This window comes from Pleurodeles waltl, chromosome 5 (assembly GCF_031143425.1).
Source record: "Pleurodeles waltl isolate 20211129_DDA chromosome 5, aPleWal1.hap1.20221129, whole genome shotgun sequence".
In the NCBI taxonomy this organism is placed as follows: Eukaryota; Metazoa; Chordata; class Amphibia; order Caudata; family Salamandridae; genus Pleurodeles; species Pleurodeles waltl.
In genome coordinates, this window is record NC_090444.1 from 95,967,061 (window position 1) to 95,989,254 (window position 22,194).

General features: G+C 43.6%; 1 protein-coding gene across 1 annotated transcript in view; it reads left to right on the forward strand.

Moving 5' to 3' along the window:
• DRC1 (dynein regulatory complex subunit 1) overlaps window positions 1-22,194 on the forward strand; it is a 597,053-nt gene that overhangs the window by 533,403 nt on the left and 41,456 nt on the right. The window contains exon 15 of the mRNA XM_069236516.1: window positions 21,320-21,409. Within this exon, the coding sequence (XP_069092617.1) occupies window positions 21,320-21,409 (90 nt within the window). The remainder of the gene's footprint in view (window positions 1-21,319; window positions 21,410-22,194) is intronic.

Consider the following 22,194-nt stretch of genomic DNA (forward strand, 5'->3'; position numbering starts at 1 on the left):
CCTTTCTACCAGATGTAATCATAGGCCACAGTCCAAACTTTATCACTTTCTGTTTTCTGCCAGTGCTCTTGCAAATGGTTTTGAGGGGGCTTTGTTTATCTGACTGCTGCCATTTCACATTATAAAAGATTGTGTCCATTTTAAACTGTTCTGTATTAAGTTAACTTTTTACTATGCATACAGTACACAAACCGAAAACTTCAATATCATACATGTGAATTCATAAGCAGACAATTCTTCGGCACTCATTTGTACTGGACTCTTTAATAAACTTTGCCCAGGAACAAGATCGGCCTTCATCGTACACTGTTTATTAACTTAATTTACTTCTTTCCTTCTTTCTTTACTTCCTTTCTTTATTTCTTTGTTGCTTTATTGCTTTCTTTCACTCATGACTTCGTTCCTTCTTTATCTTCATCTTTCTTTTTCATCCCTCCTTTCTTGCTGTTTTTCCTCTTTCCCTACTTTCTTTCCATCTTTGTTTCCTTTTTTCTTTGGTTTCGTTCTTTTTCTTTCTTTCTTGTTTTTTCTTTCCTTTTCTTTTCTTTCCTTCCTTTCTTCCTTGCTTTCCTTAATCGCTCTCATTACTTTTTCATTATTTCTTGCTTTCTTTCCTTCATTTGTTTAATTGTTTTTTCTTTCGTTTGTATCCTTTCCTTCTACTGTTTTTTGTTTCATTCTTTTTCCTTCTCTACTCATCTCTTTCTGTCTTTGTCTCTTTCCTTCCTTCTTTCTTTCTTTCCTATTTTCTTTCCATTTTTCTTTTTTCTTTCTCTTACATCTTTCTTTCCTTTCTTCCTTCCCCTTTCCTCTCTGTTTGCTTTCCTTTCCTGCTTTACTTCTTTTTCTTTCTATCTTTCTTTCCTTCCTTCCTTCTGTGCTTCTTTGTCTTTCTTTCTTTCTTTTGTTCTTTCATCCCCTTTTTGCCTTCTTTCTTTCCTTGCCTTCTGTTTTCCTAATATCATTCCTGTCTTTTTTCTTTATTTCCTTCTTCCTTTCTTTTTTCTTTCTTCCCTTCTTTCTTTCATTCTGTATTACTTTCTTTCTTTCATTCTTCCCAGTGTCCTTTAATAAATATTCCCATAAGGAAAATCAGCCTTTATCGTGGTTAATCTGCAGCACTCATAACACTATGGGGGTGATTCTGATTGAGGCGGGTGGCGGTAGCCGCCCGCCTCGCGGGAACCGCCATATGGCCGCTCCGCGGTCGAAAGACCGCGGAGGCCATTCAGGCTTTCCCGCTGGGCTGGCGGGCGACCGCCAGAAGGCCGCCCGCCAGCCCAGCGGGAAACCCCTCCCCACGAGGAAGCCGGCTCCGAATGGAGCCGGCGGAGTGGGTATGTGCGACGGGTGCAGTCTGCACCCGTCGCGTATTTCAGTGTCTGCATTGCAGACACTGAAATACACAGTGGGGCCCTCTTATGGGGGCCCCTGCAGTGCCCATGCCACTGGCATGGGCACTGCAGGGGCCCCCAGGGGCCCCGCGGCACCCCCTACCGCCATCCTGTTCCTGGCGGGCGAACCGCCAGGAACAGGATGGCGGTAGGGGGTGTCAGAATCCCCCATGGCGGCGCAGGGCAGTGGAAAACCGGCGGGAGACCGCCGGTTTTCCTTGTCTGACCGCAGCCGAACCGCCGCGGTCAGAATGCCCTGCGGGGCACCGCCGGTCTGTCGGCGGTGCTCCCGCCGACCCTGGCCCCGGCGGTCTGAGACCGCTGGGGTCAGAATGACCCCCTATATTATTTGCTTCTTCCTTCCTTTTCTTCATCTTTCTTTCCTAGTGTCTTTCTTTCCGTTTTTCTTCCATTTTTTCTCCCTTGCTTTCTTTCTTTCCTTCTTACCTTCCTTCTTTTCCTCTTCTATCTTTCCTTATGTGTGTCTTTCTTTCTCACCTTGCTACTTTGCTTCTTGCTTTCTTACTTTGCTTCTTCCTTTCTTATTTTGCTTCTGGCCCTCATGCTTTCCTTCTTTCTTTTTTTCTTCTTTCTCTTTACTGCCCTTTTTCTGCCTTTCCTTTCTTGTGTCCGTTCCTTCTTTTCTTTCTTTTTCTTTCTTTCCTTCTGTCTTCCTTACTTCTTTCCATTATTCTAGCCTTCTTTTGTTCATTCTTCCTTTAATTCTTTCTTGCTTCCATTCCTGTTTTTTTATCTTCTATCTTTCCTTCTCTATTTCCTTCATTTCTTTCTTTTTGTTCTTTACTCTCTTTTCCTTTCCCTTCATGTTTCCATCTTTTTATCTTTATTTCTTTATTTCTGTTTCCTCCTTACTTTGTATCTTTCTTTCTTTCCTTTCTTTTTCCTATCTTTCATTCTTTATTTTCTTCTTTCCTTCTGTCTTTCACTCTTTCTTTCCTTCTCAAACCCAAGCGACTTGCAGCCAAGGGCAGAACAAGTGGCTTTGTTAGGTGTGTTTAGGGATTTTCAATCACACTTCTTCCATTAATCTGTGTGTCATTCACATTTTCCTCCAATCCACTCAAGCTTGCATCATAGGGCAATATGCCATCCCACTTTGGCCATTGGCTGACTTCACTGTGATCTATGGCATGTTTTCCTTTCACAATGAGCAAACCACACACAAGTAGTTCCCTTCAATGCCAAGGAGTGCTATCTCTGATTGATGAACACCCAGGAGCTTTCTGAACAATAATATTTTGCAAAGCCTATGACAAAACAAAACAAGATCTGCCAAAAGGCTGTCTGACAACTCCAGACCTATTGGCTCAGCCAATGCTTGTTTTACCTTTTGTTACTTTGTTTTAAGTGCTGGCAAAGGTGGTTGTATGTGGGTAGTATTGATGGTATTTTCAGTGGCAGCTGAAAGGTGGATGTGAGATAATGATATACTGAGTCTGTGTCTTGCCTTCTAACCTCAATAATGTGGTACACATTTAATGTAAACAACAGTGGTCTATTTAGCATCTTATTGCACTCTAAGAATAAGCTCCAAGATAATATTAGCTTAGTCAATTTCAGTTCACGGAGCCCCTACAGACACCTCTTGGGCCCCCTTCCTGCTTACTGTTCATTGGTACTTAATTATAGGTTAACATTTATGGCCAAGCATTTCATTACTAAAGACTTCTTCAGGTTTTTATGCAGCCGTGTCTTGACAATTGGAGAATGAAAAATGAAATGTGCTCACCCATTTAAAGATCTTCATTCTGCTATAATCTTACCTTATACTTGAGGAATCAAGTTCTTTTTCTTCCATTTAGTATTTAAGGGATGGTGAAGTCAGAAACAAATGCGAGAAGCTTTCAGTGACCGTAGGTTTGGTTCAAGCTGTCAATGTCAGCAGTTGGTCCATGAGTAAATAGTTGCCGCCGTATTAAAATATGGTGGAGCCTCTGCTCCTCTGGATCAGATCCTAGTGGTACTCTTTGAACTCTTAGTGGCTTTGGTAAATTTGAATGCCCTAGCACAGAAAATATCACAGGGATACCAAATATGGAACTCTGATAGAGTCATAGTTGAATTATTCATGGTCTTCACGCAGGGTATCCCCTTAGCAGTTACTGTTATCACTTACTTTTAGATGGTCACAAAATAGACCTTAAAGTAGCCTAGCCACTTCATTATGAGGCCGACATCTAGTCAATTAGGTCATGAGACTTTGAGTTCCACTCCCCACAGAGGCTTTCATATTTGTGCTCTGAACACTTTTCTACATGATTAAATAATGTTTGTCTTGTCAATATTATTTTACTGGAATACTGCCAATCAATGTAGCAGGTTGAGGCAATATTTCCGTTTCACAATTTCTGTTTTTCTTCTTGTTTTAGGGGTCTGTAGCAGGAAGACTCTTTTACAAACAAAATTGCAGACATTTAGATTGATGTAGAAAACTGCATTTAGAGTGCATTTATTGCCTACAACATCAGTACAAACTGAGAAACTTAGATATTTGTAAGAAATTGAAGGTAGTCTACATTTGAGACAAGAGAAAAGACTAGAGACCTCTTCTAATTAAAACTTTTAATCTAGTTTCTTCTGTCGAGAAACAGGGTAAATCTTCACATTTTAAGATGGCAATTACACTGGCCCTCTAAACTGTCCGTTGCTGCTTGTAAGTTACAGACTTCTGTTGTGTTACCCAAATTATCTTAAGTTCTATCCCTGGCTTAGCTAAATTTAAAGACAACGTCTGCTTTGGCTTTCTCTGGTACTTGATTATTGACAGCAGGGTCGAACACTCATCTGCGATTTTTGAAGTAAAAAATGTACCAAACTCACTTCAGTGCCAACCACTAGGAAAACATGCCACCCGTTATCATTCATCCATTGATGGCAGATGTCTGCACCTGTTCATCGGCAATGTTTGTCATCACTCCCTCGTTGACAACTCCTACCAGCCCTGGCTCATCAGCAGTGCTTATCAGTAGTTCCTCATCTGTGATTACAATCAGCATTTCAGAATCAATGAGGCAAGTGTAATGTTTTGCAACCACAACTGCTTGCACTACGTCGTAGATGACGGCTACCTAGGCACTTCCAAGCTGGCCTTTTGATACTACAGCTACCATTGCTCTGCCAAGGGTTTCACCGTTGCATCTCATTCTGTTTTCACTGCACCAAATACTACTGGAGCCTTCATCTAGTTAGGAGGGTGAAGCTGTTGGTTAAGTATGAGTTTGAAGAGTACCAATTTTCTAATAATGCAGATTCAAGGAGTGTGCAGTGACCACAAGATTGTTATCCTTTTTGGCGAGTCAAGCGGGGAAGACCCTAACAACCATTTTAGAGATAGTTCACAATGTGGCAGTCAACCTATGTGCAACCCTGGGTCTATGCCCTACCCACTGCCCCCCATGAGGCAATTTCCTGCAGACATCTTGCACTCTTTAAAAAAATGCAATGAATGCCTGCAATGCTACAACCTGTTCCTTTCATTCTTTTGGTGCCACCTCAGCCAACTCCACAGGTTTCTCCTGCAAAATCTAGCATACCAGTGCACTAGGATGATGATGGTGACAGCAGCATCCATGGGTGGCCCTGATGATCAGCCGCCATGTCATCAGGTGCTTGCCAATCAGAATGAGATGATTATGTGGCTCAACATTATGGAACATCTGATCCTAATCCATAGAATTCACCATCTGATGGCATAGACAAATTCTACAGCCTAATCAAAAGCACCTCAAGAACGTTTTAACTACCCTTCCCTACAGCAAAAGACCTGCTTCTCAATTTACTTTTGAAGGAAATCCAGATCTTTGATCTTCTTCTAATGTATAATTCAGTCTCCACTCCTCCGAAGTGGCAGTTCCCAGACTCTTGCCTCTTACTTGATCAAATTGAGATAGAATCCTTCATATCTGCAGCCACACAAAGTATATCTGTATTCTGGCATCATCTATTAATGTTCCTCCTGACAAAGAAGAGAAGAAGCAGGATGCAATGGCAGATGTAAGTTGATATGTTTGGGGACATTTCTATAAATCATAGTTTTGAGCTGCTGTGATGATCAGGTATGGTACTACTGAATCAGTAACATGATGAATACTAAACTCAAATAATATCCATTCCGAAGGAGGGTGAGCTTACCTTCATAGTGATCACTGATGCTGCTATGGATCACAAAAATTCATTTTTTTGCAGAAAGAGCCAACATTGTGTTTCTGCCCAGTAATGGGTGGTTCAGAAGCACATAATTCCTTCTACAGGTTCAAATAAAATGCTTGGATGTGCATTTTACAGTAGAAGGTCTTGGATTCCCATTGATGAGGCACAGCAAACTATTAAAATGGAAACAGAGACAGCTTGCTCTCAGTCTTGACTGTAAAACAGTCCATCTCAGCATTTTGTCCAACAGCTACAGAGATGCTTCTGAGCCAGCTGGGTCAGATGGGCATTTTCCTTCCTACATGACATATTGAGACTGAATCCATCCAGCAATACTAGCACCATTAGCCACAGAGATCCTACAGATCACACGAATTCAAGATCCACCCCACTTCTAGTTCTAGAAAAGGCCCACTTCCAGACAAGCATGTGCAGACCCCATCAGCCGAATGTGGCTGAAAAGTACAGTGGCCAAATGGGTTTCGGACATAATACCTGGGCTTGAACTAACAATCCTCAAATGCCTTCAGAAAGACATGTTACTAGCAGCTTTGATAGTTACAGTAGGGAATTTTAAAAAGTGATCCTAAAGGAGCAATTCAAAACATGTCCTTAGCTCAGAGATAATAATTTTATTATTAATACTTCCTGGTGAAGACAAAGTCACCTTCGAAGGTGATACACATTTTTGGCAAAACAAAGATGCATAATGATCATGATTTAAGACAAAATTTATGTGCTGAATTTACTAATTGTATATAATCATTAAGTCTGCAGGATGCCTATTTTCACATTTATATGCCCTAAAGCACAGACAGTGAGCAATAACAGTTTCTAGTAGGTCTGCAGCCATGTCAACAACACTGCATGTCATACAGATGTTTGGCTTTGCTTTGAACACATCCAAGACAGAGTTCACTGGTCTCAAAGAGAGTTAAAGCTGCCCATATGCACACTGTAGCTCAGGGCTCAAGACCTTCTTGCCGAAATCAAAGGAAAAAATCAGAATCCATGCAGCCAGTATGTCCTGACTATTTTACTTGTGAAGGAGCTGAAATGTTCTTTCTCCTATCCTAAGAAGATTAACAAAAGTGACATTTAATGGGCAAGCATGACATGTCTCTCGCAGGTAGGCATGTTTCAGGACTGTAGAAAGACTGACCCATGCACTCTGAAGAAGCCACAAATGGGAGTGGAACACTAGGCAGATGGAGCAAGCGTTTCAACATTTGGGTCATTTCCATTGGTACCTCGTTACAAAACACAAAATGCCATCTGCTTCACAGCAGATGGTGGCAACTGGAGAGTCAAGGAGAACCGTTCACCATCCCATGTACAGGTCTGATCACACATGCCTTCCCAGAACCCCATTGATTTGGAGCCTAATTTGGATGATATAGCAGGAACTGTGCACTGTCATATTAACATCATTGGTTCACACTTGGTATGAGCCCTCCAGGCTAGGTTTCATTATCCTTCAAGTGAGAACAACAGCTTTGTGCAAGGCAACACAAATTGATAATACACCCCAACCCAGCATCATTGGGTCTAACAGTCTAGCTGCTGACGATCTAGAGTTTGGAAGCTTTGATATACCTGGCAACTGTATATACATATCAAAGGCAGGCTGCAAGAAGAGATTCTACCTTAAAGACTCACAGAGTAATATGGCAGATATTCTGCATATGGTCTACTGCCCAAGATCTGGACCCTCTCTTCATAACTGCTCCTCAGATTACACCATATTTACTCCATTTTGCATAATTCATTCTGTAGGGCATAGTCTCCCTTCGGTAAGACCCAAAAAGAGCGTCAAGCCAACTGTGTTCCGCCTACCCTATTTAGATGTTACAGTACTTCAAGAGGATTGAGTGGTGGCGGATTGCTGACAGAGGGAGATGGAGGGGGATCCCAGTGGACTTCGTACAATGGCAAGGGCTATAGAATAGAGGTAATTGACACATACACTGTCACGCGGCCATGTGTGTACCCCTGCACTACACACTACACAACACACCACATACACACAATAATCCATTGCCATTCCACAACAACACAATCCGTACAGGCCAAAAACACACATTGACATACATCCATGACACATGCACCCACACATGACACAACTACGACAAACAACACAACTACACACTCAGGTACACAAACACACTCACACAAGCACAACTACACATCTCACAACAATAACAGCCAACACTCACCTGAATGCGTCACGCAGCAATACAACATACATATCAGCCTCACATGAAAGTGACACAAATACAACACAACCTCTTCACCCACTCTAGCTCCTTCCAGCTCAATCACCCAATCTACACACAAGCACACACACACACAGACACACACACACATGTACAGACACATACACAACAGCCAGCACAAACCTACCCGTAAAGGCCCCCTTGCAATGCGCACACATGGACACTGTTGTCCAGTGTGAGTGTACCTTCATTGTGGTGCCAGCATTTATTTTGCAATGAATGATGACATCACAATGACAGGTGTTTATGTGTGCGATATGCGTGTTGTGCCAGTGTGTCCCCAGCCATGTATAACACCATTATGTACTCCACAAATGCATGGCACAATAATTTTATGAAATTACTGTGAAATGTATGTCTGCAGAGGCCCCGACCTCCCGTGCAGTGCCCACCCAATGGACCTTGGCATTTCAGCATACCCTGGCAATGCGGTATCTCTACCCTCGATTCCAGCTGCGGGGTGGTCATGTTTTCTCCGTGGGTTGGTGGCTGCAGTGATGGAAAGTGTTGTCCAGTCGTGTCTAGTTGAAGATGAGGGTGGAATGGGGGGAAAAGGTGAGTTTTCACCCCCCCAATCGACCAACTCAAACACGGAGGTCGAACCGCCACTGTTTTCTTGCCGGTAAGGCATATCCAAATCTGCACGGCAGGAAGTGTGTCTGAGGTCCTGCAATCAGCCACCTTTCCCTCTACCACTGTCGACCACTAGAGTGGTGTTTCTTGGCGGAGACGGTGGTTCGAATTAGAGCTTTCATCTAGAGGACCGCCATCATCTAAATAAGACTGGCAGACCATCCCAGAGGTGGACGGGTTTTCAGTTGAAAAGTCGACAATGGGACCATTCCTGCCAAGCTCTAAACTATGCCCTAAATCAGGAAAGATAAGGTGAGAAGAAAATACTTTCATAGATCTTTTTTGGATTGAAAAGTGCACGAAAAGTAGAGCAATGCAGCTAAACAGGCTGCAAACCACAGAGGCAAGAACACTTGCACTGGCCATTTAGGAAAGTACATTCCACCAGTGTCCCATTATGCCTTGTCAGTGACAGTTGCTCCAGCTCTTATTTCTGGCTCCTGGCAACAGGATCTTGGATCATTGAGCTCAGCCTTTTTTTTTTTTTTTTTCCTTAGAAACCTTCCTAAACCATTTGTTTTTATTCTCACCAAGTCGAAAGCCACCTTTTTTGGAACAATATTATTTTTCTTGGTCAAGGCACCATTCTAGACATTCCAGGAGGCATTCCGCTTGTCTAAGATCCCATTCTAGGTCTTATATAAGTTTTTCATCATTCTTGAACCATAGATGTACTTCTACTTTTCTTGAATGGTCTTCTTTCAAAGTTTCCCCAGTTGATGACATAAATACCTTTAATGTTCTTGTCGGAGGAGCTGCAAAGCTCACCTTACTGATACCAATACCACTGGCATCTACCCTTTTTACCCCTGGTCCCGGGTTTATTGGAATCATTGATGGAGCATATCTTAACTCCGTCTTCTAGCAAGTCTGTTCCATCTAGGATGTAGAAAAAATCCACACATCCAGAGCAAAATCTTTGTATCTTCGGACGTACACCCCACCAACCTCTGTCATAGTGTCAGCCATAAGGCAATAAAATGCTACAGCTCCGGCCTTCACAATAAAAAGTTGGATGCAGTGAGGAGAAATGTTTTTGGGATCTCAACAGCATCAATGATAGCTGCTAATGCTACTGCCTAGCTAGGTAAGCTTGGTGGCTTCTTATGAGATTCCAGCACTTTTGACACACTCCCATGTGAAGACAGGGAAGACATCCACAAAGTTTTGAATGAGAGATTGATGGTCTCAAACCAAGCAATCAGCACTGCTGCTGATTCCTCAGCTGTTGTCGCTCATGTCATAACCTTGCCATGTCACTGGACTCAATCCTGAATTCCAACAAAGGATTTTAAATCTTCCAGCATTAACACTTTAATTGAGTCAGTTGTAGACAAAGAAGTGAAGAATAACAACCGAGTTGGAGAACTGTAATGCTGTGTGCAAGAGGATAGGATGGACACAGCATTACAGTTCTCCAACTCGGTTGTTATTGAATCCTCTGAACTCCGACCTCCCTGGGAGAGGACTCAAAGTGCTCAGTCTGTCAGCAATACCAACAGCATCATCAGAGGAAGCAATATTTCCATCCTGGGAATTCATCAAAAATGGAGAGGAGCCCAGCAACTGTCTGCTGCCACAAAAGCCTCCCCCTAGTTCTTCACTAACCCGGAAGGGGGAGCATCAGAAACCATCACAATGAAAAGCCACGAAGTAACAAGCATCAGAAAAGTGCTGAATATTGCACAAAACGTCTGCTCTACGAGGTTCATGTCATATCTTCCAACTAGTTCTCCCCCAAAGACAGTGTGAGAGTTACCGCAAATTACATCTAAATCAGCCTCATGAGAAAAACTTTAAATGTTTTTTATTAGGTTTCCATAAGTATGCAAGCACACTTACATAATTGATATAAGGCAATAATAGCACTACAAGAGATTTATTTCATAGTTCATATGCTGTGTTTCAGGTTGCAATTTTCAGCTTCGAGGTAACCAAAAGTAAATTTGTAAAAGAAAAAAATATAAAATCAAATTAACTAATTTGAATACAATTCTCATACAATTTCAAAATTCAAAATTACTTGCAGGGTATAAATCTTTTTTTACCCAATGGTGAACATTTTGAGATTCATAAGTCTTCCAGTGCCTGGCTATCACAGATCTGGTGGTTAGTATAGGTAAAACCCACCAACGATGTGCCTCTTTTGGTGCAATACCAGATGGCTAGAGCAGCCCAATAGCACAGAAGTAGCACCAAGAATTACTTTAATAATCAGAACGATGAGAAAAAATGTGTTCCCAAAAATTCTGTAACAAGGGACAATACCAAATCATATGTAAGCAATCGCCATGGCATTGACATCTGTAGCATCATTCAGTTACATTATGTCTGCGTTTATGCAGATAATTAAGTATAAAATAGACCAACCACTGTGAGTGTAGTAGCATCCTTCTAAACGTATCTGCTCTTATGATTAAATTATACTGTCACAATTACTGAGACAATGCATCTGTGCAGCACCATGAAAGACTCACATTGGCTTTACGCAGGGTCATCAAACTGAAGGGAGTGTCATGGAAGAGAAGCATTCTGTGCCAAACCTGCTCCCAGGCTCCACTGAATTTCAGGTGTTGAAACACTGCAGTCAACGTAGAATGTGTCCTCTGGGCTCACACTCAGATCAAAGAGTGGAAACTCGCAATGTTAACTGCTAGAGCAGATGTCTTTTTGCCAGTCACAAGCTGTTGATGTCAGTCACTATCAAAGGTAGTCAGCAGCTTCTGATGTGGAGGCTTTTCAACAGTGCTGGTCTGTTGTCCATGATACAGCATATCCTGGCCATAACTGCTTGAGATGCTTGGCAGGAGCACTTGTTATCTTCTCCCGCTGTTCAAGAGCCTCTTGGTTTGATACTCCAATCTTCAGGAGAAAGATCTACTTTCTTCTACAAAAGCATACTGCAAAATGGGTTCCTAGAAGAGGATAGGGAATACTTTCACTTCATCAAATCTGTCTGTAGCTACATAAAGGGATTATATGTGCTCAATAGACCTCAAGAACACATACTTTAATTTTCCAATAGTAAAGAAACATTGAAAGTTCCTGAGGCTTCTTTTTTGGAAAATCCACCCGAGAACCTTCTCCAAGCGCATAGTGGTAATTACAGTTTACCCTGAGGGGACAACAATTACGGGTTAATCCAAATTTTGACATCTCACTAAGATATACCATATTTTTAAAAGACCTTAACCACTCTGTGGGTAAATCACACTAAATCAGTAGCTACCCCACTCAAGTCGACCCACAACATAGGAGTAGTGCTATGACACTCAGGTGGCTAGAATGTGGACACCAATTGTGTACTTTGCCTTGTTACCAACCAGAAATTCATTCTTTAAAATTGACCCTAAAGTATTGTCATTGTTCCTCGCTAGGTTGGCTAACCAACAGACCACCCCTGCCAAGCCCTACACAAACACATTTCTCAGACCCATTTCTAGACTTAAAGCTACCACCGGGGTAGCTGAATTAGTAGAGGACAATTTTCTAAGGACGCATCATTCCATCTTACCTAGGAACCCCCACTTGGAAACTTCAATCTGCTCCAATCCATAGAGCAGAGAGGATGGGATTTTTGCTTAAAGCACCTGTAGAACATGTTTAAAGTGTCTCCTGTCAGTTGCCCTATAAAGAGCGCCCAGGCCATTGGCTTAGGACTTGCCCTTGCTTGAGTTATTTTCTATATGAGCCTTGTCACTGAGGTTTCCACAAACTATCTTCCCTAGAAAGGCGTACAATTTCATAATTTCTCAAGTTTGAGTTCCCAGGGACCATGAGCAATTGCCATAATTAGGTTTCTTCTTCTCATGGAAAAACATGATCTTACTTTTAGAAGTATTTATCTTTAAATAGTGGGCCTCTGCTAACTGCTGTAAGGCATGCAGAAGGCTATTGAACTCTTTTGGAGTGAGATCCAAAATAATGATGTCGTCCTCATAAAGAAGGCAGACTATTGGTGCCCCCCCTTGATTAATGGGGCAAAGCCCTCGCTCTGAAGTAGATGGCTGCGCAGATCTGAAAGATATAGAGAAAACAGCAACAGGGCTAATAAACACCCTTGTTTTAACCTGTTTAGGGTAGGAATTTCCTGGGAAAGGTCTCTATCACCACCTGAAAGCACCCTACATCAGGTAGAAGAGTGGAGGGAGATGACCAAATCTAATAAAGTACCTGGCATGCCCATTATGGCAAGCTATTTCCATAGCTGCACACGATCCACTTTATCAAACCCCGTGGAGAAATCCATGTAAGCTGGATAGGTCACCTCTTCTCTCACAAAGACATGTTTTTCATTAATCACCTGAAGAGCTGGTATGTTGTCAATAGTTCTGTGCTTCTTCCTAAACCCAGTTTGCTCCAATGGAATAATTTTGTTTCCCTCCACCCATTCACCGATATGGGTCAGTAAACGTTTCGTAAATACTTTGTCCCCGCATCTAAAAGGGCGATCTGACGATAATTCCAAGGACATTTTCGATCACCCTTCTTAAATAGTGAGAAAATAATACTACCCTTCTAGGATGAGAGAACATCTAAAAACCTGGAATAATATTTTACCCCAGTTAGAAGCATCTTGTTTTAGTGCCAAAATGGGAATTTCATCTGGCCCCATTACGGCCGAGCAACGTATTCCTCCTATGGCCACCTCAATCTCCTTCTCAGGTGGAAAATCAATTGAACATTTATCCCCTCCTACTACAGGCTGCTCACCCACTACCCCAATCATGGCATAAAGACCAGAGACAAAAGCAATCCAGCTCGCTTAATAGATGACATTGCTTGATCGATCTCAGTCGTTAGTTGAGTTGTAGCTCTTGAGCCACAGCCGTCAACAACTAGCAACCAGAATCGCCTTGACTGACCCTTTACTGCTGCTTCCCTCATATTAACCCAGAATCTATCACTGGCATCTCTCTTTATACGGGCATTAAGGCTCCTCCTTCTCCTTTTCAATAAGATCACCTTAGCATTTCTTTCCGGGGAGTATACCCATTGTTTCCGAACAAGGACATTGATCCCCCTATTTAGTAGTAGTGGGGGGGTGATTGCCTTGAACTTGCCCTCAATCATCTGGCTGAACCCCATGAGCAACTGCTCAATAAACGTGGACAACTTTTCCAATTAATTTCCCAACCAGCGTTAATGATTACCAAGTATGGCTTCTAATTTAATTTTCAGATCCACAATCATCCTATGGTCCCACTGTACCCTTCCTGTTTTTTCATCAAATTTATATTTGGACACTTCTAAGGGTTATGGATCAAGAACTGGATATGGGCTGGGGCATCCCACTTCTTACACCATCCTACCCTCCAGCAGAACACCCCTCTACAGCAGGGATGGTAAGAGAGGTGGCAAGGCAGACAAGCAGAAGGCGCAGAAGGTGCTGCACCTCAGCAGGCTTAGAAGGAACTCTGCATCCACGTTGCTCTGCGTGTTAGCAGGGCCAAAATCTGGATGCCACAAGAGGGGTTAAGTTAAGGCCAGACAGGCAGACAGGCAGGCCTGAGGGCTGGGCAGTGGTGCTGCCTTCTCCTGTAGATTAAAGGAGGGCACGAGCATGCTCACTGTGCAACCACTGGTGTCATTGTTTTCCCCACTGTTGTGTGCACGGATATCCACATTCACAGAACACCTTCCATAGTGCTGAGTGAGACCAAAAGGAACCAAGGGACCCAGGCCTCTATGCTTGAGGAGGTGAAGCTGTGAGACAATCAAAAGAGGTGGGGCACAGAAACCCTGGACCCAGGAGAAGGGGACAGGTGGCGTTCTGCTGGTCTGCCACACTCACCGCACTGTCCACCCACACTGTCCACCCCAAGCTGCTCTAACAGCTGACACAGTGCCGACATGGGCCTGCAGGGTCCAGAAAGCTAGGCAGGGATGCCACATACAGGACACCACATACAGGACCCCCAAGCACTGCTGCTGCACCCCAAGCGCCCGCAAACCTCTAGGGAGCCAGCATTCTGAGAGACCAAGCTCCTTGTGGCTCTGTGCAGCTCAGGGCAGAGCTGCTCCGGTGCCTCTGTGCAGTGACCGGGGGTCTCCTCAAATACTGCTCAGGACGTGCAGATCCATAGCTCGTCAATGGGCAAGTCTCTCTGAATCAGTCACCTCTCTGCTCAGGCATACTACTGCGGTCCCCTCACTCTGTTTAGCACAAGATTTACACTTGTGGAGTCAAAATTACTGTGAAGCTTTCATCTGACAGCCTGTCACCCAAGGGGCCGCCAGGTCACTGTGACAGTTGCCCACCCCCTACTGTTGGTGGGATGACCTTCACTTATGTTCTCAGCCCCTGTTTGCCATGCTAGGTATTCGTTGCCATCTATATTTTGGTCAGTAAAAAAACTGTTTTGGGAGTTTTTTTTAAATCTAATCAAAAATGACTTGAAAGAGGGTGATTTAAACCAGGAAAACCTTTAGTGCTATAATGCGAGCTGTTGTGGCAGCAGCTCCCATTACATCAAAGAGATCCTTGGTAGACAGCGATTTCTAAATAGGGTAGAGAGATGGCCCTGTTTCTGTTTCTGAAGTGGCTGAAATCCAAGGCCATACTGGGATGTCATCAAACATCGAAAGACTCCATGCTGTGACTGTTGAGGGTGTTAACGTGCCTCCTGGTCTCACTGTCAAAGCCATTCCTCTTCAAAGCTCATTCTGACCCTTGTCCTGGGGCAACCCAAATTTCAGAGTCCATCCCATTGTCTCAGCAAATCAAAGGATTACATGAAGCGCTGTTCCGTGGCTGTTTGACACAATACCAGCTCCCTCTGTTGTGCTTCTGGGCCTCAGTTAACTGGCAGGGTGTCCACCTGGAACTCCATCAGTAGATCTGTTCTCAGCATCAGCTGGACACTCTGGATCCACAATAAGCTCTGCATCAGCTTTATGGCCAACTCCGATCCTGATGCCATGACCTACGCCAAAGTCTGGAGCTTCAACTCTGGATGACGAAGTGCAATCTATGTGCTCTCCAACTTAGAGTCTGGGCTACTTAGACTTCAACTGAGGCCTCACCCTTATACCCTTGGACTGCAGCATGTGTTCTGATTTCAATACTTTGGCCCTGCCCCAAGCATGGGCCTAAACCTTTCATACCTTATTTAGAATAGATTCTGACAATGATGCATATGATGCTGGGGATCGATTTGCCCAACTATACATAGATGACAATTAGTATGAGGACCTTCAGGATGCCAATGATCTGGACACCTCACCAGACATTAGACTAGTTTTATCTCTGGATACCTGTCATGGAAGAAAGTGCCTCCTTAACCATGGTCATATAACAGGGGACCGAGGTTCAATGGACATGCCTTTTGATGGCTTCTGCCTTTTTGGTGAGAAGGCAGACTCTGTCCTTGAGCACTTTAACAACAGTAGAGCAACGGCATACTCCTTGGGCCTGTCCGCCCTATCATGTCAGCCCCACCAACAGCTTCCTCCCTCTGTAGCTATTGTAGGGGCTTCCAATAATACCATCAAGTTCAATATGTCCAGAAAATCCTTAAGCCCTTTTGTGAACAAGGATAAGGTAACCATAGACCACATGATTAATAGAGGCAGTGTGCAGCACACTCTTCTTTCCCGCCCACTGCCACAGCCTGAAAACCTCTTTAATAGGTCCTTCAAAAAGCACAACTACCATGGACATTTTCTGCGAGGGTGCCAGACAATAACTTCGAACAGGTGGGTCCTACAGATTATCCATTCAGGTTACCCCCTACCATTTCTTGTCACCCGCCACATCTTCCACTATCCTCAAAATGGCTGACGAAGGACCATCTGCCCCTCTCGCCTTCTGGCCAAAGGAACCACAGAGAGGCCATAATCAGAAGTAATCTTTGGTTGGCATTCCTGCTATTTTCTGGTGCCGAAGAAAGACAGAAGCCTACATCCTAATTCAGACCTCTGTCCTCTCACTGCCTTCATGCATGTGGACAAATTCAAACTGCTCACCCTGGGAAGGTCTTGTCTGCCCTTGACCCTGGAAATGTAATGCTAGCCTTGGACCTGCAGGACAATTATTCCCACATTCATGTCCTGCAGGCCCACCACTTGTGTCTCATTATAACACAGGAGCATTTTCAGTTTATTGTGCTCCCTTATGGCATCACCAGTGCCTCTCTGGTGTACATGAAAGTGATGGTGTTGGTTGCAGCACATCTTCAGAGATTACAGGGTCCAGTCTTCCCCTACCTTAATGACTAGTTGCTGAAGGTGGGCTCATCCCAGGCAGTCACCCGCCACATCCAGACCATGACAAACCTCATTTTGTTGGGGTTCACTTTAAACATGCTGATGTCACACCTGACGCCATTATAGACACTCCCCTTCATCAGAGCCATTCTGGACATGGTGCAGTTTCATGCCTCCCCTTCTCCCCCAGAATAGAGAGTCCAGGATATTTTGCCTATGATCCCAATGTTTCAGCCTCAGACCTGGATCTCAATGAGGATGACTCTGAGGCTGCTAGGACTAATGGTCTCCTGCATCCTGTTGGTCAAGCATAACAGTTGGCATATGCGGGCTCTGTAGTGGCATCTGAGGTCCAATTGGCCTTAACTTCATGGGGACCTCTTCAATCCCGCCCAGATTTTGGAGGAGAGTGCAAAACAATTGCAGTGGTGATTGCTGGACTTTAATTTGGTCAACTGGAGGTCTATCTCCCTACCCCACCCAGAGCTAACAGTGGTGACTGAATTATTGTTTCTACGTTGGGGCGGTCACTTTGGGAGAACTGGAGATCAGAGACATCTGGTCTCCAGTGGAGTCCAAGTGCCACATCAACCTTCTGAAGCTGTGGGACATCTGCTTGGTGTTGAAGAGCTTTCTACCCTCCATTACAGGGAGGGTGCAGCATGTTCTTATCGACAACACCATGTGGTAGTGCAACCAAAAGGGTGGGCAGAGTCGTGGACCCTGTGGGACAAGGTGCTACAACTCCGTAAGTGGCTAGAACACCAGGGGATATGCCTGGTGATGCACCAACTGGTGGGATCTCTAAACGCAGGGCAGACAACCTCAGTCACTGACGCCTAGTAGATCACAAATAGCACATACACCTGATTTTGGCGCACGGTCTCTTCTCCAAATGTGGAGACCGTTGTCTTAATATATTCACCTCCAAAAACTCGCAATGTCAGGACCTTTGCTCTTAGGAGCTTCCAAGGTGTCTCTCCCTCAGGGAGCTGTTCTGTCTGGAGTGGAACTCAGGACTCCTTTATGCCTTTTCTCTGTTGCCTCTCCTGCCCTCAGTTCTAAAACAAAAATGAGGAACAACTAGGCTAAAGTTATCCTAGTGGCACCAGATTGGGCATGGAGGGTATGGTTCTAGAACTCCTCCAATCAGGCTTCCGCTTCGAGTGGATCTTCTGGTGCAGCAGCAGGACCGAGTCCTGCACCCTGGTCTGTGTAGTCTTCACTTCCATGCATGGACATTAAGCAGTGACAGCAGACTGCCTTTAATCTCCCTGTCGAGCTTGTAGATGATACCTTGGCAGCCAGATACCCCTCAACAAAATTGGTGTACACCTGCTGTTGGGTCAAGTTTGTAGTTGGTGCGAACCTCAGCAGACTGACCCACTTCAAGCCAAGTTATCCAAAGTATTACATTCTGCATTGTCCATAGCCCAGCAAGGACTTGCTTTCTGCATAGTTGAAAAGTACCTGTCTGCATTTTCAGCCTTTTTTCAGTTACCAGATCAGCCTTCTTTGTTCAAATCACATGTTGTGATGCTTTGTTTGAAGCGTTTGAAGCATTGTTTCCATCCTCCCCCTTTATCATGCCACAGTGAGACCTTAACTTGGTCCTCACCTTCTTGATGTGTATTCCTTTTGGCCTACTACTCAGCTGCCCACTACGTCTTCTCACCATTGATACAGTGTTCCTCATCACTATAATAAGCTGCAATCCCTCCCCATCAAACCGCCATATACTATGTCCTTCATATATGCTGGTCGTTATAACCTGTGCTTCCTTTCTACTAAAAGTGGTGAGTCCTTGTCACGTCGTGCAAAACATCACCCGACCGATGTTCTTTGCTCCACCTTACCCCTCTAAGGAGAAGGCGAGACTCCATCGCCTGCATCCTAAAAGCTCTCCTAACTTTTACATTGATCGTAATAGTGAACGTCATGTGAATGATAAGCTCTTTGTGGCATTCGCTGGAGCGAAGAAAGGGTAAGGCAGTGCAGAAGGTGACTATCTCTTTGTGGATTGTGCTCTGCATTTAAATCTGCTACGCACTGGCCAAGATGCAGCCCCTAAAATTTGAGGGTTCATTCCATCATAGCTAAGACTATTACCACTGTGTTGGCATGCAGAGTGTCTGTTCTGGATATTTGCCAAGCTGCTACGTGGGCGTCACTCCATACCTTAACAAAGCACTACTGTCTGGACAGCCAGGTATGTCAAGATGGGCACACTGCCCCCCGGGATCTTCAAGACTTCTTGGTTTGAGCAGTTCACTGACCTACCACCTGGTAGTGATACTGCTTTGCTATCTATTCAAAAGGTGAAGAATCTATAGTTAGAAATATCTGTTAGGGGGACAAGTTACTTACCTTTGGTAATGCTCTTTCCAGGAGATACTCTGATTAACCACATCAATCCTCCCATCTTCCCCGCTGGGTGATCTGCGCTCTTGTCTACCTAAAAAGGTAATAAGTATACAGATCTGCACACTGGCAAAATCCAATTTGCTGACAGCCTTCGCATGAGTGGCACCCATTTGTAATTCTGCAGTCACTTCCAGAGTGGAACAGTGTTGGCATAGAGCTGCAAAATGCCATCTACCAGTGCAGGGGTACTGCTTAAAAAGCATCCAGTCTGACACCTAGGAACTATTCAAAAGGAGAGGGATCTGCAATTAGAAAGAGTATCTACCAGAAGGATTGTTACCGAAAGTAAATAACTTGTTCTCTACTGGATGTGCCTTTCCATAAAGTGACAATTGTATGTGAAACCACCAAGCATAATCATGGTTTGTTGTTGAGATCAGAGGATTTAGATTGTCGTCGTACATACAGTAAAGCTCTCTAAGTCAAAAATGACTAAAAACTTTACTCTAGGTTGTTTCCACTGGAAATGTAAGTTTTCAACAGATGCTCTGGTGACAGTTGTGGACACAAGTAGAGCATCACTTTTGCCACAGGTGACTCACATTTTGTAAAGGTAGAGAATGTATTAGTAATTATGGAATTAAGGAGAATAGGGTCTCCTCTAGATCAGTGACTGTAAGTAGAATGTAAATATTAATGTTGTCAGCGTAAAGTAGTGCCTTTACATCCCAAACTTGTTTGTATGACTTTGGCTATAATCACAAAGTTGTCTAGCTCCTGTGAGTGGTCCTAGTTTCAGTAAAAACAGTGAAGGGAAAATAAGACATTCTCGTGCCCCAGCAGCACGCATATGTAGACTATAGAAAGCCCCTGCAATTTATCAGAGCTGCTGGATTGTGGTAGCGCCAAGCCCAAGAGGGCATTGTTGTATTCTAGTGAGTCTTTCCTGTATCAGAGCAGATAAGAATTTTCAGGTAGTTTTGTAACAGCCTTCTGAAGAGAAATCCTTTTTCAGAAGAATAGATGATGTGAATTTGGTGGAAGATTTAGTTGACGGACAGCTTGTTGTTCTACCAACTGGATGAAGTAAATTACTCTGTCCCCCTAGTGGAGAGACCACACTCCAAATGTATAAATGACCGCCATACTGCCATGGCAGGGAGGGCATTACTTACAGTTTACTTTCCCTCACCCTCAGACAGGGAAACAATTGCTACATGTCCACCCATCTAAATTAGGCAGGTGAACCACCGTAGCCAAACCTATGGTCCTCCGACAATTAAATAAGGCAAGCTGACCCTTATGTTGGTGGTGTGTATACTCCATCACCGTTGCGACGGAGTATACACACCGCCAACATATATATCAGACCCTATGTATTTGAGTGGTAACAGGCACAATAAGAGGTTTTCCCAGGTTTTGGTACACATTATCAACACTTTTTTGGTTGTAAAACAGAGTGAGCTAGTGGTTTCAGCTTCCTTGTATTCTTCATTCTGAATGCGACTAGTAGACAGCATCCACCAATCGAGCTTTGTCTGCTTTGCAGAATTCTGCTAGGGAACCATCCTCCTCTGGTGATCTATTTTAGTGCAGATCTCTCATGACAGCAGCAATTGTCTTGTTGGAAATTTTGCTACGTAACAGGGTTCCCCAATCATCTGCTCTTCTTGGTAGTTCCAGGTTGGGCAGGGATGCCTGCTTTGTGGCTCCAGTGTCCATTTTGTCAAAGCTGTAAAGTTGCTTGTAGCTTTAATTCTTGCTGTACTTTCGGCTATTTAGTGAAATCCTCCCTCTCAGTTTGGTGTTGTTCACCTGATGTGGGTAATTTCTCAGTCAAGTACTCCGGGATGTCTTTTCAGAAGACTTTATAGGTGATGCAGTTGATCTTGAAGGTAATCAAGCCTCGAATGCAGCGCCTCCATATCGGTTTGCAGCCAATCTTAAGACCCCACAGCAGGCCAACACGATTCCCCCTCAGAGAGCCTGTTAAGGCTTCTGGGACTGCGTTGAAGAGGCATTAACTAACAGTATAAGTGGGAATGCACCTTTTATGACACATTTAGACTGGTTTGTATAAGGTTAGTCACCTTCTGCAATGGGACTGGAGACCTAAGAAATGGGGGAATCTGCTCAGAATACACAAACCTGCCAACTCAAGCTTTTTCATAGCATGGTACTAATGCTACTCCTTACAGCTAAGCTCATAAAAGATTGATATTGTCTTTACATACATTGTGCGTGATTCACTTAGTTTTATTCTTTCATTTCTAGGGCTTTCTAATCGAGAGGAGACTGCTGAAACTCCTTGCACCATTGGAGAAAGATGACCGCTCCCTGATTAAGCTGGATGCAATCTTTAAAGTGAGTTTAGAATAATGTCTCTCACTATTCTCTTTGATAGAGGTATCAGCAGATAAAGTGACAGTATGTACTGTGTATGAGTGAGCAATTTATTTTCAAACGAGATGCTAATGAACGCCATCTTCAATTAATGAAGTGCCAAGATGAGCTTTTGAAAGATGCAAGTGTTCTGATATGTATTGAAAATAGTAGATTTTATGTGATTTACAAGCTCATATTTCCTAGGTAGGTAGTTCTGCCAATCACATCTACTGAAGAACATCATTCTGCTCCCATGCCCATTTTCTTTGTGTCCTAAGGAAATGCACATACATTGGATAAATCTTGTTGATGCACTAAGCAGAACACAAAATAGAGTCAAACAAGCTGTGCCGGTTACATCATGTTCCTTTGCACACTGCAGTTACAGAAATTATCTTCCTTGGATGGATTCAGACTTAGCCAAAACTCTTAACAATTTAAAAACAATAAAATATGCTGGTAGTTCCCTCTTGGCTCAGCATACTTTTCTTGTGGCGTATTAGACATTCCCATGTGAGAATTCTCTCATAAACATCTTCCCACCCACTTAAAATGAATCACCACGTATGTCTGGTTCATAAGGTTTCCTCAGTAAGTGCTAGACTACTCCTATTTGAAGCTGGCTAGTTTAAAAACAGGCAATGAGGGTGTTTATTTGTCAAGCTCTGGCCCTTTTTTCTACTTTGGGGTAGATTTGCATATTGCTTTCCTTCACTGAATGTTTGTTTGCTTATTGTTCTAGTAATTGAGACTTACAGCCATAC